Source organism: Oncorhynchus masou, chromosome 31 (genome assembly GCF_036934945.1).
Source record: "Oncorhynchus masou masou isolate Uvic2021 chromosome 31, UVic_Omas_1.1, whole genome shotgun sequence".
NCBI classification, from domain to species: Eukaryota; Metazoa; Chordata; class Actinopteri; order Salmoniformes; family Salmonidae; genus Oncorhynchus; species Oncorhynchus masou.
In genome coordinates this window covers 25,127,776-25,144,496 of record NC_088242.1, presented here as the reverse complement: position 1 = coordinate 25,144,496, position 16,721 = coordinate 25,127,776, and the positions used below count along the sequence as shown (strand labels likewise).

The 16,721-nt window shown below is 42.1% G+C and overlaps 1 protein-coding gene across 1 annotated transcript in view; it reads right to left on the bottom strand.

Annotated features, from left to right (window-relative positions):
• Window positions 1-16,721, bottom strand: part of LOC135523642 (cytohesin-3-like) — a 52,655-nt gene that overhangs the window by 21,086 nt on the left and 14,848 nt on the right. Inside the window, exons 2-5 of the mRNA XM_064950450.1 lie at window positions 2,547-2,629; window positions 1,988-2,052; window positions 1,487-1,553; window positions 1,089-1,207 (exon numbers count right to left, since the gene is read on the bottom strand). Of these exons, the coding sequence (XP_064806522.1) occupies window positions 1,089-1,207; window positions 1,487-1,553; window positions 1,988-2,052; window positions 2,547-2,629 (334 nt within the window). The remainder of the gene's footprint in view (window positions 1-1,088; window positions 1,208-1,486; window positions 1,554-1,987; window positions 2,053-2,546; window positions 2,630-16,721) is intronic.

Here is a 16,721-nt window from a genome sequence, read left to right as displayed (position 1 = left end):
TCTGTGAAAAAAAATCCAACCTTGTATTGTATCAACCGAAGTAATAAGAGGAGCTAGGAAATCAGGACAGGATTACTAACATATTACCAAAGATCCTGTCCGATTGTGTCATTTAAGACAGATTCGCCCACTCTTTCTCCCTCTCCATCCCTCTCTTGCTCTCTTTCTCTCCATTAAATCTGTAATTACAGTGTGTGTAATGATAGGTTCCAGATCCTCCCGTAAACTCAATTAGGACTAAATGCTAAGTATAGCCGCCCCACCAATGTTTACAGTTATTTCCACTGAGTGGGCTGGCTCTTTGATCATTCCCTCTGGGTTTAGAGGCGGGAACAGTAGAGGACGTATGGGGGACCATAGATTTAACATCTAGACTTTTAATATTGACGACTGACTCCAACACACTCACGTCTGGCACACACACACGCACGCACACACGCACACACACACACACACACACACACACACACACACACACACACACACACACACACACACACACACACACACACACACACACACACACACACACACACAGTCTGATGCAAACACACACACACACACACACAGTCTGCGTCACACTGCACATCTCTTTCAATACATAGACTCTCTCTCTCTCCATTCATCTATTCCTCCTGTTTTTCATATAACCTAACCTCCCGGTCTTTCACTTCTGATATCATCTGAAGCTGCCAACAGTGCTGTCTTTAAATCCTTTAAACTGCCGTATCTCTAGTCCCAAGCTGACGCCCCTCCTCTGTTACCTGACATTGTGTTTCTGGGTTGAGTTGTGGAGAATTAAGTATTTTTTATTGCTACGCAGGTGTCCACAGTGAGTTGGCATAAGCGGGGCAGACGAGACCAGAGACACCCATGACGACTCATTGCCAAGGTGATTTGTATTCCAAGGGAACCTGGTGGTCACTTTCATCAATAAATCCAGACCATAATATCCCGCTAGGATGGCCTTATATTCGCCGAGCGAATGGACTAATCACGCGGTGGACATAAATCTGCAGCGCGGCTTTGGGAGCACGACAGGGAGGGAAAACAGTTTCTCTGCTAGGTAGATAGATAGGATGGCTTACCGCTCCCCTAAGTAGTCTCCGATGACCGTCTTGTTCAGGCCCTCGCCCTTGTAGAGGAACTGAGAGATGTCTTCTGGGGTGTGCTGCAGAAGGTCGTTCTCCAGGAGAAACTGGATCCCCTGGAGACAAAATGGACGACAGACAGTGGGCCGTTTATCTCAATCAAGGGTGAATGAATCTAGCAGAGCAGTATATCACAGGGTTCCATTACTGGACAACACCCAGAAAACCAGGACTGAAATAAAAGACTTGAGGTCATACACACAAACGTGAACATGGCTTTTCACTCTACTGGACACAACACCACCACAAAAGCTATCCCAAGGCGGAAGAAAATACTTAGACGTGGCCCTCCCTGAACCCCGAGGGTCTGGTTATACACATAAACATGAAAATACCTTCTTAGGATCCATGTTGAATTTCTTCCTCCCCATGGCGACTTGTTTGTTCCGCTGTGTTGTTTTGCTGTGAGACATGACATGGAAGGAAAGCCATGAAAAACCTACAATACAACCAAGCAACCTCTCCTACAAACATATGACTATTTCTTTACATGTAAAAAGCCACAGGTACCTTTCTAACCTTTGTCTGTTCGGACACCTGTGACCCATTAGTGCCTGTGACCCATTAGTGCCTGTGACCCATTGAGCCAGATTTAAGACATGTCTTTTCTCACCGGATATACCAATACGGATCAACTAGTGATGGGAAACGAAGCAGGCTGATGGTGATAAATTAGATTATAAGGTAGTTCTGTCACATTTTGGGTATAGAAATTAGATATGGTTCATCGACTAAGGTTGATTGAAAGCACTGCACAGAATTCTTCACTATTCAAGTTAGAACAGTGAAAAACAAATGCAAGCACCAGTGAATGAGACCATGGGCTGTTCACTCACCTTTCTCCTACACATGTTAGTTGCTCAATCTCAGTCATGACTTCAGCTATCTCAAACTTCAAGCGCTGAGATGGGAAGAATAATAAATATAATTGGATTCTTGGAATAGGCTGAATTCTGAGAAAACTCTTCAAGAGTGAAAGCAGTACTGTACAAAAACATATGTTGAATGAACAGAGACACTGACAGAGATCCAAAATAGTAATTCTGAGAAAATGATAGAGGCTACAGATGTAGAATATTAATTTGACAAGTTTCTCACAGCAGGAAAATAATCCTGCAGCACAGGACATGATAACTATTGTATGGATTATAATTAATGGACATTTTTGTAGGGGTTGATACATTTTTTGGGAAATTACAAACTTTATAAGTCTTTTTTAGACTTTGAATACACTACAAGTTTGCATTTCCGGCGGTGTAGAAAATGTATTGCAACAATATAATCAAATTAAAGGTCCTACATCTGTACACGAGCACGTCAGAAAAATACAATACACTCTTCCTCAAAGCTTTCCCAGCTACGAAGCCGAGGCAAAGCAACTTCAAGGCTACCCACTTCAATATCATCCAGCAGCTCTCTCTTCCTCCGCCGGATGTTTGACAGCTCACCCCTCTCTTCCAGTGAGAGATCCTGAGGTACTAGAAGAGAGAGATCACAGGGGGAGAAACATCCTTAGTCTGCTGCCGATGCATCTTGTTACACTCCGTGTCACACACATCAAAGCAGATACATTTGTCTTAATTTGTGAGAGAAAAAGGTGAATGGTCTTAACTATTCCACATGGAACTGTTTTCTGACCCGTTTTAATGCTCGGGAATATTCTATTAATAAAACCAATCCAGATTAAGTTTCCGTTCATTAAATGCGAATTTGGTAAATTAACGCAACCGTCGCCCTCGACTCTTTAACCGCCCAAGGGCTTAGAGCTGAGGTGAAGCGAACACGAGTGCCATCGCTCTCTCTCTCTCTCTCAATCCCTCTTTCATCCCCGTCTCTATCCCTCTCTCCATCTCTATCCCTCTCTTCCCCCATCTCTCTCCATCTTTATCCCTCTCTCCCCCCATCTCTCTCCATCTTTATCCCTCTCTCCCCCCATCTATCTCCATCTTTATCCCTCTCTCTCTCTCTCCATCTTTATCCCTCTCTCTCTTTCTCTCTCTCAGTGAAACCACCAGAGAAGGGTCTCTGTGATCCGGCTTCATTAACCCAGCTAAGAGGCAGATAGATAGGCTATACACCCACTAAATCTCTCTTCATAGAGCAGGAACAAGACTGATATCAATGCCAAGCCACTGCGTACAGATACTGTGGAAACATACAGTATTTCCTTCACAGTTTCCCTTTATACAGAACCGAATAACATTACCAGTGAACTAAAGCCATGTCTTGCCAATTAAATAACATGGGAGCCTAGCCAAGAGCTGCCCAGTGCTAATTTAGCAGTTGGCAACTCGAGTTCTTACAAGAGGTGCTCGGGGCTCTAAACATTGATCGCAGCAATGATATTAATAAGACTAACAATTAAACAAATGCCCGTGTAAAGTATTTTAAAAATTATATTTAACTTTTATTTAACTAGTCAAGTCAAAATGACTGTTCCCTTAACTATTTTATGTAATCCTATGTTGCACTTTGTGTCCGAGGGTCTGGTAGTGAGACAGAGAGCCAGTTAAGCATTTCCTCCTGGTTCACTGTGCTGCTGTCCGTGTTGCTCTATGACAATAGAAAGGATGTGGAGCTACAATAATCACTGACTGGAGTTCAACATCCAAATAGAGACAATAATTAGCTGGCTATCCTGGGGGTTAACCTCGCTTTGGTTATACAATCTCAGTGGAACTGTGACTGAATGTGATGCAATTAGTTTCAAGTTCAAGTTGACACAGCTCTCAATAGATAAATGACTAAAGTTATTATTTGAAGTGGCACAATGTTATCTATGATAGGAAATGTCTGCTCATTTCAATTTGGCCTATTTCAAAGCAGAGATGTACTGATTTGTCTTATTATTACCAAGAACACAAGAAATCTTAAATCCTGTTTACCAGAAACCCATTCGAGTCTATTTCTATAATAATGTTCGTCATCAACTCAACACATATTAGATTATTGCTTTTTACAGCAAATATATTTAGTTGTATGTAATTTGCGTGTTGGATGGATGATATTCTGCATAGAGAGAACCTGGTTTTTCCCCTGCCTGAGACCAGAGGCTCTAATATGTCTCCTGGTTAATAGGACTGTCTGGGTAAATTCATCTGGCTGATTACTATCTGATTCATCATGGATGTTAATGAGAAGGTGCATGGGAGCTAGCCTGGTTAAACCAGACTGAACACTGCTCAGACTGAGCGCACCACATGAGTGTAGCATTCCGTCTGGTTTAAGCAGCCGAGATGTGAGGCTGAGCTCCCTTCAGAAGCCTCCCTACACCACATCTGCTCTGACCATTATATCACCCTGCAAAACACACCTTCATCTATCAGATCAACAGGGAAACAAGCTAGGCAAAAGCAGGGAAGGTACATTTAAAATGGGTAATAAATGGACCCTTCTGGTCCAGTGGTGGTGGACATTAAACATGAAGATAGGGTAGGGGGTCTTACAAATTAGATTGCTAATACAATCCACCCTGGCAACCGCCCTCTGACTAATCCAGGAAATGAGTTTAGTAGAGTCTCCAGTTGGCAGACAGAGAAAGAGTCATGTGTGAATCTAACAGGGTCCAGAGCTCTGACAGTCACAACAACTGAATGGTTCCTTTATCAACAAAACAAGTCTTTATCAGTCTTACTTTTAGCAGTCATTAATGTCTCTTCACCAGTCTGTATTCCACCTGTTTACACCGTCTAGGTGCCACAGGTACATTATCGTTCAAATGTTTAGGGTCACGTAGAAATGTCCTTGTTTTTGAAGGAAAAGCACAGCGCAAACTGGCTCTAACCAGAATAGAAAGAGGAGTGGGAGGCCAGGGTGGACAACTGAGCAAGAGGACAAGTACATTAGAGTGTCTAGTTTGAGAAACAGATGCCTCACAAGTCCTCAACTGGCAGCTTCATTAAATAGTACCTGCAAAACACCAGTCTCAATGTCAACAGTGAAGAGGCGACTCCGGGATGCTGGCCTTCTAGGCAGAGTTGCAAAGAAAAAGGCATATCTTAGACTGACCAATAAAAAGAAAAGATTAAGATGGGCAAAAGAACGTAGACACTGGACAGAGGAACTCTGCCTAGAAAGCCAGCATCCCGGAGTCGCCTCTTCACTGTTGAAGTTGAGACTGGTGTTTTGTGGGTACCATTTAATGAAGCTGCCAGTTGAGGACATGTGAGGCATCTGTTTCTCAAACTAGACACTGTAATGTACTTGTCCTCTTGCACAATTGTGCACCGGGGCCTCCCACTCCTCTTTCTATTCTGGTTAGAGCAAGTTTGTGCTGTTCTGTGAAGGGAATAGTACACAGCGTTGTATGAGATCTTCAGTTTCTTGGCAATTTCCTGCATGGAATAGTCTTCATTTCTCAGAACAAGAATAGACTGACAAGTTTCAGAAGAGGGTCTTTGTTTCTGGCCATTTTGAGCCTGTAATCGAACCAGCAAATGCTGATGCTCCAGATATTCAACAAGTCTAAAGGCCAGTTTTGTTGCTTCTTTAATCAAAAAACAGTTTTCAGCTGTGCTAACATAATTGCAAAAGGGTTTTCTAATGATCAATTAGCCTTTTAAAATGATAAACTTGGATTAGCTAACACAGCGTGCCATTGGAACACAGGAGTGATGGTTGCTGATAATGGACCTCTGTACACCTATGTAGATATTCCATACAATAGTCATTTACAACATTAACAATGTCTACACTGTATTTCTGATCAATTTGATGTTATTTTAATGGACAAAACGTGCTTTTCTTTAAAAAACAAGGACATTTCTAAGTGACCCCAAACTTTTGAACGGTAGTGTATGTCAACAAAGTTTTGTCTGTATCTCAAATTCATTTGAGAGTTGCAGTTGTGTGCCACTGAAATAGCTACACATCGACTCTGTCAAATCTACTCCAGTCAGTGGAGTGACAGGTTGGGTTGAGCAGGTGCAAAAATGGTGCCAGGGGGCAGGGGTTAAATAAATTCCAACATGTACAGACCAGAGCCTCTGTAAATCTATAAATAACCCTAAACCTCTATAAATTTACCCCCAAAACAAATCCCCTCAATCTCATTTTAGGAGTAAATCCCTACGATGAAGTCCTCATCCAAAAATGACTAACTGTTCACTACCCTCCCTCTGCAACTGGGGCAGTTGATGATACAGGAACAGAGACAACTTCTGACTTGAGATCTGTGCACATTCCTCTGTATAATCTCTGACAGGATGGGATACATTTGGGGGTAAGAAAGCACACCTCATTATGTTTAGTCAGCTTACAGTACAAACTACCCTTGCACATGATACACATTCAAATAGACCCAAAACAGACTGTCCATTTCATCACATTTTATCTACTTGTTGGACTGGAAAGTGTGATAACCATCTATTACTAAAACCTCCACTCATCCCAGCTTGACCAGTGGAACAGAGTAGGACTTAGACCAAATCCCATACTCTGTTACTGTACATGGGCCAACTTACCATTTTAAAAGCTAAACTGGGTAATGGGCACAGCCTGGCGGGTTGTCTTTACTGTCCCCTAGCTAGCCTGGTCTGTGTGTTGGAGCATGGGAGAACCCTGTCACCCCACTGGCCCCAGCAGGGAGATGGGATGAGATAGACAGGCCAGGCAGGCTGTCTCTGAGAGCCTCCTCTGGCTATAACCTGTAATCTAAAGCCTGTTGTTACCAATCCCTTTAACTTTATACCACTTGGACTCCCCTCACTGGCCTCACATGCACGCACAAACACACATTTACAGGGACACACGTCATGCACACACGCAGATGCAGGAGCACATAGACAGACACACGCACATAGATACAAACACACATATACAGATGCATGCACATCAGTGGAGGCTGCTGAGGGGAGGAAGGCTCATTATAATGTCTGGAACAGAATGAATGGAATGGTATCAAACATATGGAAACCATCGGTTTGATGTTGTTGATACCTTTCCACTTATTCAGCTTCAGCCATTACTACGTGCCCGTCCTCCCCAATTAAGGTGCCACCAACCTCATGTCATACATACATACCTTAGGAGGCCGGTGGGGGGGCTATAGGAGAACGGGCTCATTGTAATGGATGGAATTGTATCAAACATCAAATTTATGGAATCCACAAGTTTGACTCCGTTCCATTTATTACATCAATAACAATGAGCAGTCCTCCTATGGCTCCTCCAATCCAGCCTCCTCTGATACATACATAAATACAGTGCATTCGGAAAGTATTCAGACCCCTCAACTTTTTCCACATTTTGTTAGATCACAGCCTTAATCTAAAATTGATTAAATTGTTTTTTTACCCTCATCAATAAAAACACATTACCCAATAATGACAAAGCAAAAACTGTTTTTAGAAACGATAACAGATTTATACAAATGTATAAACTGAAATATCATATTTACGCAAGTATTCAGACCTTTTACTCTGTACTTTGTTGAAGCACCTTTGGCAACGATTACAGCCTCAAGTCTTCTTGGGTATGACACTACAAGCTTGGCACACCTTTATTTGGGGAGTTTCTCACATTCTTCTCTGCAGATCCTCTCAAGCTCCGTCAGGTTGGATGGGGAGCGTTGCTGCACAAGCATTTTCAAGTCTCTCCAGAGATGTTCAATCTGGTTCAACTCCGGGCTCTGGCTGGGCCACTCAAGGACATTCAGAGACTTGTCCCAAAGCCACTCCTGCGTTGCCTTGGCTGTGTGCTTAGGGTCGTTGTCCTGTTGGAAGGTGAACCTCCGTCCCAGTCTGAGGTCCTGGAGCAGGTTTTCATCAAGGATCTCTCTGTAATTTGCGCCATTTATCTTTCCCTCGATCCTGACTAGTCTCCCAGTCCCTGCCGCTGAAAAACATCCCCACAGAATGATGCTGCCACCACCACCATGCTGCACCGTAGGGATGGTGCCAGGTTTCCTGCAGACGTGACGCTTGGCATTCAGGCCAAAGAGTTCAATCTTGGTTTCATCAGACCAGAGAATCTTGTTTCCTGTTGTCTGTGTCCATTTGATGCCTTTTAGCAAACTCGAAGTGGATTGTCATGCGCCTTTTACTGAGGAGTGTCTTCCATCTGATCACTCTACCATAAAGGCCTAATTGGTGAAGTGCTGCAGAGATGGTTGTCCTTCTGGAAGGTTCCCCCATCTCCACAGAGAGACTCTAAAGCTCTGTCAGAGTGACCATCGGGTTCTTGGTCACCTCCCTGACCAAGGCCCTTCTCCCCAGATTGCTCAGTTTGGCTGGGCGGCCAGTTCTAGAAAGAGTCTTGGTGGTTCCAAACTTCTTCCATGTAAGAATCATGGAGGCCACTGTGTTCTTGGGGACCTTGAATGCTGCATTAAAAAAATGGTACCCTTCCCCAGATCTGTGCCTGGACACAATCCTGTCTCAGAGCTCTACGGACAATTCCTTCAACCTCATGGCTTGGTTTTAACTCTCTGACATGCACTGTCAACTGTAGGACCTTATATAGACAGGTGTGTGCCTTTCCAAATCATGTCCAATCAATTAAAATTACCACAGGTGGACTCCAATCAAATTGTAGAAACATTTCAAGGATGATAAATGGAAAATAGAAAGCTGACTCAAGTTTCCAAAAAGCACCTGGAAGCACCTAGATGATCATCAAGACTCTTGGGAGAATGTTCCACAGACAGATGCGTCAAAAGTATAACTTTTTGGATGACATTGGTCCCATGATGTCTGGAGAAAACCAAACACTGCATTCCACAGTAAAAACCTCATACCAACGGTCAAGCATAGTGGTGGTATTGGGATGGTTTGGGGATGCTTCGCCAAAATTCCTCCACAACGATGTGAGAGACTGATCAACAACTACAGGAAGCATTTGGTTTCAGTCATTGCAGCTAAAGGTGGCACGACCAGTTATTTAGTGTAAGAGGGAATTACTTTTTCACACAGGGGAATTGCGTGTTGCAAAAATGTGTTAATTAAATAAAAAATAATAAGTATTATTTTCTTTTTAAACTCGGTTTCTAATATTAGGTTTTGGATGAAGATCTGATAATACTCAGTATCAAACATATGCAAAAAGAGAACATTTGAAAGCGAGCAAATAATTTTTCACAGCACTGTACATGCATACATACAAACTGTAGCACACACACAGGCAAACGCTCGTGCTGCCAGCTGGCTTTAAACCCGCTAACACCCACCCCCACAGCTCTTAATCCCTATCGGACCATGGGGCTGACGGCCACAGTGGAAGTGGGATGTATACAGTGCACACCCACAGATGTTGTTTCCAATGGCCAGCCAGCCAGCCAGCCACTCTTTCTCTCTCTTCTGTAACCTACTTTGGCAGTGACAACACAGACAGACACAGTAACAAACATTTGTAGTCTTGTTTAGCTGTACGGACACGCGACCTGGCAGTTTGTCAAGACGCAAGAATGTAGGGAATGATTAGTACAGGGCAAGTCAAAGGGCAGTGGGTTATGATGAGTGTGTGTACTGTATTCTGTATGTTAGTCAGTGTAGCTAATGGAAGTGTATTATTTTCATGAACGTATGATCTGGCTGCTGTTTGGCCTTTTCAATAGTTGAGTATGTTGCACCTCACTGCTTTGTGGATCCAGAAAAAATACTATAAATGTGCATCTATGAATGTGTGTATTAGACAATGCAGGAGTGATCACTATACCATTATTTTGCAGTAATAGCTCACATCTTTGGGCAGGAGGAGAGCAAAGATTGTTGGGGGTAATATCTTGGGGTTTAGCTACTAGAGCAGGATCTAGTACCCGGGTGTAGAGAGATCTAAGATCTAGTACTGGGGGGCTAAACTAAACTGCCATCCAATGATTGCATTGTTTAATCTGCTGTTTTAGGGAGCGGGAGTGGACCCCTGCTAGGGGGTGATCCATCCGGGTGGTCCCTCCCTCCACCCTGGTCTGTCCAGACATCATGTCCCCTCATGCCCAACATCTGCTCAGGATCACCACTAAAATGTAAATATTTTATTTGATGTGCTGGAGCCTTATATCAGCTAGGGCCTGATACTTCACGCCCATATGCCTGCTGCCAGTACATTCATATTTCTGTAGATTTGATACACCTTGGAATAAGATTGATGTTGTTTCTGGCACCCACTTCTAATCAGAGAGCTGGATGGGGGTCGAGTGACTGTGAAGACTGAAGACAAACCACTGCCTGGAGATTGTTGCCGGGAAGACCAGGATGTTGATGCTTGTCTACTCTGACCGGGCGGAGCAAAGCTGTCTTTGGCTGACGTGCTGAAGGCTTGAAAGACTAGACACACAGGCCACTTCAAAATAACAGTCATGGAACACCTAAGACATTTACTGACTTCTGTGTTATATATTGTGTTAGGGTGGACGTTTATACAATCTATAAGCACACCATTGATGTCTACATGTACATCTTGTGTAGTTACTAGCTATAAGCACACCTTTGATGTCTACCTGTGCATCTTGTGTAGTTACTAGCTATAAGCACACCTCCTTTTAGAATCCCCGAAAACACAAGCACAGCACACTTCTTCCTTTTAGAATCCCTGAAAACACAAGCACAGCACACTTCGTCCTTTTAGAATCCCTTAAACACAAGCACAGCACACTTCTTCCTTTTAGAATCCCTGAAAACACAAGCACAGCGCACTTCTTCCTTTTAGAATCCCTGAAAACACAAGCACAGCGCACTTCTTTCTTTTAGAATCCCTGAAAACACAAGCACAGCATACTTCTTCCTTTTAGAATCCCTTAAACACAAGCACAGCACACTTCTTCCTTTTAGAATCCCTGAAAACACAAGCACAGCACAGTTCTTCCTTTTGGAAACCCTGAAAACACAAGCACAGCACACTTCTTCCTTTTAGAATCCCTGAAAACACAAGCACAGCACAGTTCTTCCTTTTGGAAACCCTGAAAACACAAGCACAGCACACTTCTTCCTTTTAGAATCCCTGAAAACACAAGCACAGCACAGTTCTTCCTTTTAGAATCCCTGAAAACACAAGCACAGCACACTTCTTCCTTTTAGAATCCCTGAAAACACAAGCACAGCACACTTCTTCCTTTTAGAATCCCTGAAAACACAAGCACAGCACACTTCTTCCTTTTAGAATCCCTGAAAACACAAGCACAGCACACTTCTTCCTTTTGGAAACCCTGAAAACACAAGCACAGCACACTTCGTCCTTTTAGAATCCCTGAAAACACAAGCACGGCACACTTCGTCCTTTTAGAATCCCTGAAAACACAAGCATGGCACACTTCGTCCTTTTAGAATCCCTTAAACACAAGCACGGCACACTTCTTCCTTTTAGAATGCCTGTGAACTCTAAATAGGTGTTCTGGTTCTACATACTTGTGTTCTCAGGGCCACAGGGCTGAGTGCTCCAGAGAGTAGAGCTGGGATGGTAAACCGAAAATTATCGATACCGACCGAACTAACCATTTATTGAGGACATTTTACTGATATCGATAAGTAGCCTTTACTAGAGGAATGTGACATTTGAAATGAAATAAATCTTAATATAGGTTATTGCTAACGGGATAATTGATAGCCACAACATTCAATGTAGTAGTAGTAGTTTAAAGGGTCATGTAAAAAAGTAACTGGTGCACACTAATGTTGTAAACTTAGCGTTCAATTGATCGTTATCATGATAATTCAGTCAATTTATCATGATATGGATTTTTGTCCATATAGCCCAGCTCTACCAGAGAGCAGCAGTTACCTAGCCTGGCCAAGAAACACACACAACCCACGTAGCCTCCAGCCTCTATCCAGACTCTAACCAGCCTCTAACTACCCCCTTAAAATTGGATCTACTTCCATTTAGTTCCCCTACTAGTGAAATAAGATCATTATTACTCAAGGAAAGTACTGTCTCTCTCTCTCTCTTTTGCTATTTCTCAGTCTCTCGCTTTCCTTCTCCATCTCTTCTCCTCTCTCCCCCTCCATCTGAACTCCACCCCTGTCTGTCTCTCTTCTCATTCTTCCTAATTTGATAACTCATTAACAATCGAGGCAATAGATTGCATCCAAACAAAATGATCTTTGGGACATGCCAACTCTTCCAGACAGTCGTACGTGCTAGTCCACTACCCTCTCTTCCATGGCACTGAAAACACATTGGGAAGCCTCCTCAGTATTCCCCATAATCAATTCCATATGTGGTGTTTCTCTACAGATGAGGCAGCAGTACTGGAATCCTTTAAGTGTCCCTCTCAATCCCTCCTTAAACATAGTCTGTGCAGTGCCAATGATGCCTCACCCCTTAAACAGTGTGTGTGTGTGTGTGTGTGTGTGTGTGTGTGTGTGTGTGTGTGTGTGTGTCTGTGTGTGTGTGTGTGTGTGTGTGTGTGTGTGTGTGTGTGTGTGTGTGTGTGTGTGTGTGTGTGTGTGTGTGTGTGTGTGTGTGTGTGTGTGTGTGTGTGTGTGTGTGTGTGTGTGTGTGTGTGTGTGTTGTCCCACAATACACTAAACTCAATCTTAACAGTCAAAATCAACAGAATTATTTTTTTCTAAATCTCCTTTTAAGCTGTTTCAATAAGGCAACATGGTAGGAGGCCTCATAAAGGCTACCTTAAGGATGGAAAAACAGATTATATTCTCATTCTGGTCATCTCAAAATAATCAAGTTAAAGCCTATTTTGGCCTTTAAATATAACATGTATCATATAGCACATAGAGTAGAAATATGTCATGAAGATACAGTTGGGAAGGAAGACAGTAAGACACCGGATGGTAAAAGAAAACATAAGAAAGAAAACAGGATTTACTCTGACAAACCAGAAGGGCAGAGAGAGAAACAGCTGTGTAGGGGGGCTAGTTAGTTGACTGGCTGTATCTGATGTAGCCATATAGCCTATGGCTGTAGCTAGCAGATGCCTTGTGCAAGCCAGAAGGCCCTCCAGGCAGTGTTCGAGCTACAGACCAGCCAAAAGGCACCCACAGCATGGCAATAATGACTTCCTAATGTCCCCTCACACCCCTCACCCTACTGCCACAACAAAGACTGCTGGTCAACGAAATAGACCTATAGTGTAGATTCGGGGCAGGAAACCACTAATGTAAAACTTAAACTCATATAAAACTTCAACACCCCAAAGACTCAAGCAGTTTGTATTAATGTTCTTCTCAAAGAACATGTATGCTTCCATGCCCAGTGAGATTGATAAATGGCATAATTACAGTCTCCAAGATACAAAATGAAAGCCAAAGGACTTGACAGGAAAATGGAGATGAATTCAACATAAAATAATAAAGTATTAATTTGAAAAAATAATTGTTGTCAAGGTGCCCATTTCTGATAAGAAAAGCCTATTGACAGAATTAACTGCCACTCAACACCGTAACCTACAGTCCCAAAGAACAAATACACACAGACAATCATGCACAAACACAGACACTTTCTGCCCAGAGAGAATGGAAGGAAAGGGGTTTCCTTGGTGTTTCCCACGGTCAGATTGAAGAAAGCATGTTGAAAGAGAGAGGGTGTCACTAAGGTTATCAGGAACCGGACACAAGAAATACTGACAAGACACACAGCACTTAGTACAAACCCCATTGCAACAGAGCACTTAGTAAAAACCCCATTCCAACAGAGCACTTAGTAATAACCCCATTCCAACAGAGCACTTAGTAATAACCCCATTCCAACAGAGCACTTAGTAAAAAAAACATTGCAACAGAGCACTTAGTTTAAAAAAAACATTCCAACAGAGCACTTAGTAATAACCCCATTCCAACAGAGCACTTAGTAAAAAAAACATTCCAACAGAGCACTTAGTAATAACCCCATTCCAACAGAGCACTTAGTAATAACCCCATTCCAACAGAGCACTTAGTAATAACCCCATTCCAACAGAGCACTTAATAAAAAACAACAACATTCCAACAGAGCACTTAGTAATAACCACATTCCAACAGAGCACTTAGTAATAACCACATTCCAACAGAGCACTTAGTAAAAAAAACATTCCAACAGAGCACTTAGTAATAACCCCATTCCAACAAAGCACTTAGTAAAAAAAACATTCCAACAGAGCACTTAGTAATAACCCCATTCCAACAGAGCACTTAGTAATAACCCCATTCCAACAGAGCACTTAGTAATAACCCCATTCCAACAGAGCACTTAATAAAAAACAACAACATTCCAACAGAGCACTTAGTAATAACCACATTCCAACAGAGCACTTAGTAATAACGCCATTCCAACAGAGCACTTAGTAATAACCCCATTCCAACAGAGCACTTAGTAAAAACAACATTCAAACAGAGCACTTAGCAATAACCCTATTCCAACAGAGCACTTAGTAATAACCCCATTCCAACAGAGCACTTAGTAAAAAAACATTCCAACAGAGCACTTAGTAAAAAAAACATTCCAACAGAGCACTTAGTAATAACCCTATTCCAACAGAGCACTTAGTAATAACCCCATTCCAACAGAGCACTTAGTAAAAAAACATTCCAACAGACAACTTAGTAAAAAAACATTCCAACAGAGCACATAGTAAAAAAAACATTCCAACAGGGCACTTAGTAATAACCCCATTCCAACAGAGCACTTAGTAATAACCCCATTCCAATAGAGCACTTAGTAAAAAAAACAACATTCCAACAGAGCACTTAGTAAAAACACCATTCAAACCGAACACTTAGTAAAAACACCATTCAAACAGAGCACTTAGTAAAAAAACATTCCAACAGAGCACATAGTAAAAAAAACATTCCAACAGGGCACTTAGTAATAACCCCATTCCAACAGAGCACTTAATAAAAAAAACAACATTCCAACAGAGCACTTAGTAATAACCACATTCCAACAGAGCACTTAGTAATAACCCCATTCCAACAGAGCACTTAGTAATAACCCCATTCCAACAGAGCACTTAGTAAAAACAACATTCAAACAGAGCACTTAGCAATAACCCTATTCCAACAGAGCACTTAGTAATAACCCCATTCCAACAGAGCACTTAGTAAAAAAACATTCCAACAGAGCACTTAGTAAAAAAAACATTCCAACAGAGCACTTAGTAATAACCCTATTCCAACAGAGCACTTAGTAATAACCCCATTCCAACAGAGCACTTAGTAAAAAAACATTCCAACAGACAACTTAGTAAAAAAACATTCCAACAGAGCACATAGTAAAAAAAACATTCCAACAGGGCACTTAGTAATAACCCCATTCCAACAGAGCACTTAGTAATAACCCCATTCCAATAGAGCACTTAGTAAAAAAAAAACATTCCAACAGAGCACTTAGTAAAAACACCATTCAAACCGAACACTTAGTAAAAACACCATTCAAACAGAGCACTTAGTAAAAAAACATTCCAACAGAGCACATAGTAAAAAAAACATTCCAACAGGGCACTTAGTAATAACCCCATTCAAACAGAACACTTAGTAATAACCCCATTCCAACAGAGCACTTAGTAAAAAAAACATTCCAACAGAGCACTTAGTAATAACCCTATTCCAACAGAGCACTTAGTAATAACCCCATTCCAACAGAGCACTTAGTAAAAAAACATTCCAACAGAGCACTTAGTAAAAAAAACATTCCAACAGAGCACTTAGTAAAAAAAACATTCCAACAGAGCACTTAGTAACCCGGTTCCGGGTTGGAGCGAGCGGTCGCATCTACACTTCGGTCCGCAGGTAGTATAACTTTTCATTACATTTTCATTACATTTCATTATAGTACAACGGTTTGATTTGTCTAATCTTAGCAATTTCTTATTAGCTAGCTACATAGCCGTCTTTGTATCAAAGATAATTGCGTAATTATCGTATTTCGTCGTCCTAACGTAGTCTACACTGCTATCTGCCCAGCAGCTAGCTAACGTCCACTAGCACTGTAGAAACTATTACACTCAACTGAACGACTCGATTACTGTAGTGTTAGCTAGCTACATAGTTGTCTTTGCTGTCTTCGTATCCAAGATAATTGTGTAGTTTAGAGTGTGTAGACTTAGAGTGATTATCTTAATTTACCGAGGTTAGCTAGCCAGCTATTTGTCGTCCTTAACGTAGGAGATACTGCGAGCTAGCTAGCCAACAGCTAGCCAACGTCTACCGAATTGAACCTCAACAACCCGGTCAACATTCCGCTTCGCTCCACAGGTAGTATCACATTTTCATTTCACTTCATTACAGTACAACGGTTTGATTTGTTTGATCGTAGCTAGCTAGCTACATAGCCGTCTTTGTATCTAAGACAATTGTGTAGTCTAGAGCGATTTTCTAGGTTAGCTAGCCAGCTATTGTCGTTCTTTTAACGTAACGTTACGTAATCAACACTGCTAGCTAGCCAGCTAGCCCCCGAATAGCAGCACTGTAGAAACTATTACACTCGACGGAACGACTTGATTAGTGTAGTGTCAACAACGCAGCCACTCCCAGCTAGCCTACTCCAGCAGTACTGTATCATTTCAATCATTTTAGTCAATAAGATTCTTGCTACGTAAGCTTAACTTTCTGAACATTAGAGACGTGTAGTCCACTTGTCATTCCAATCTCCTTTGCATTAGCGTAGCCTCTTCTGTAGCCTGTCAACTATGTGTCTATCTATCCC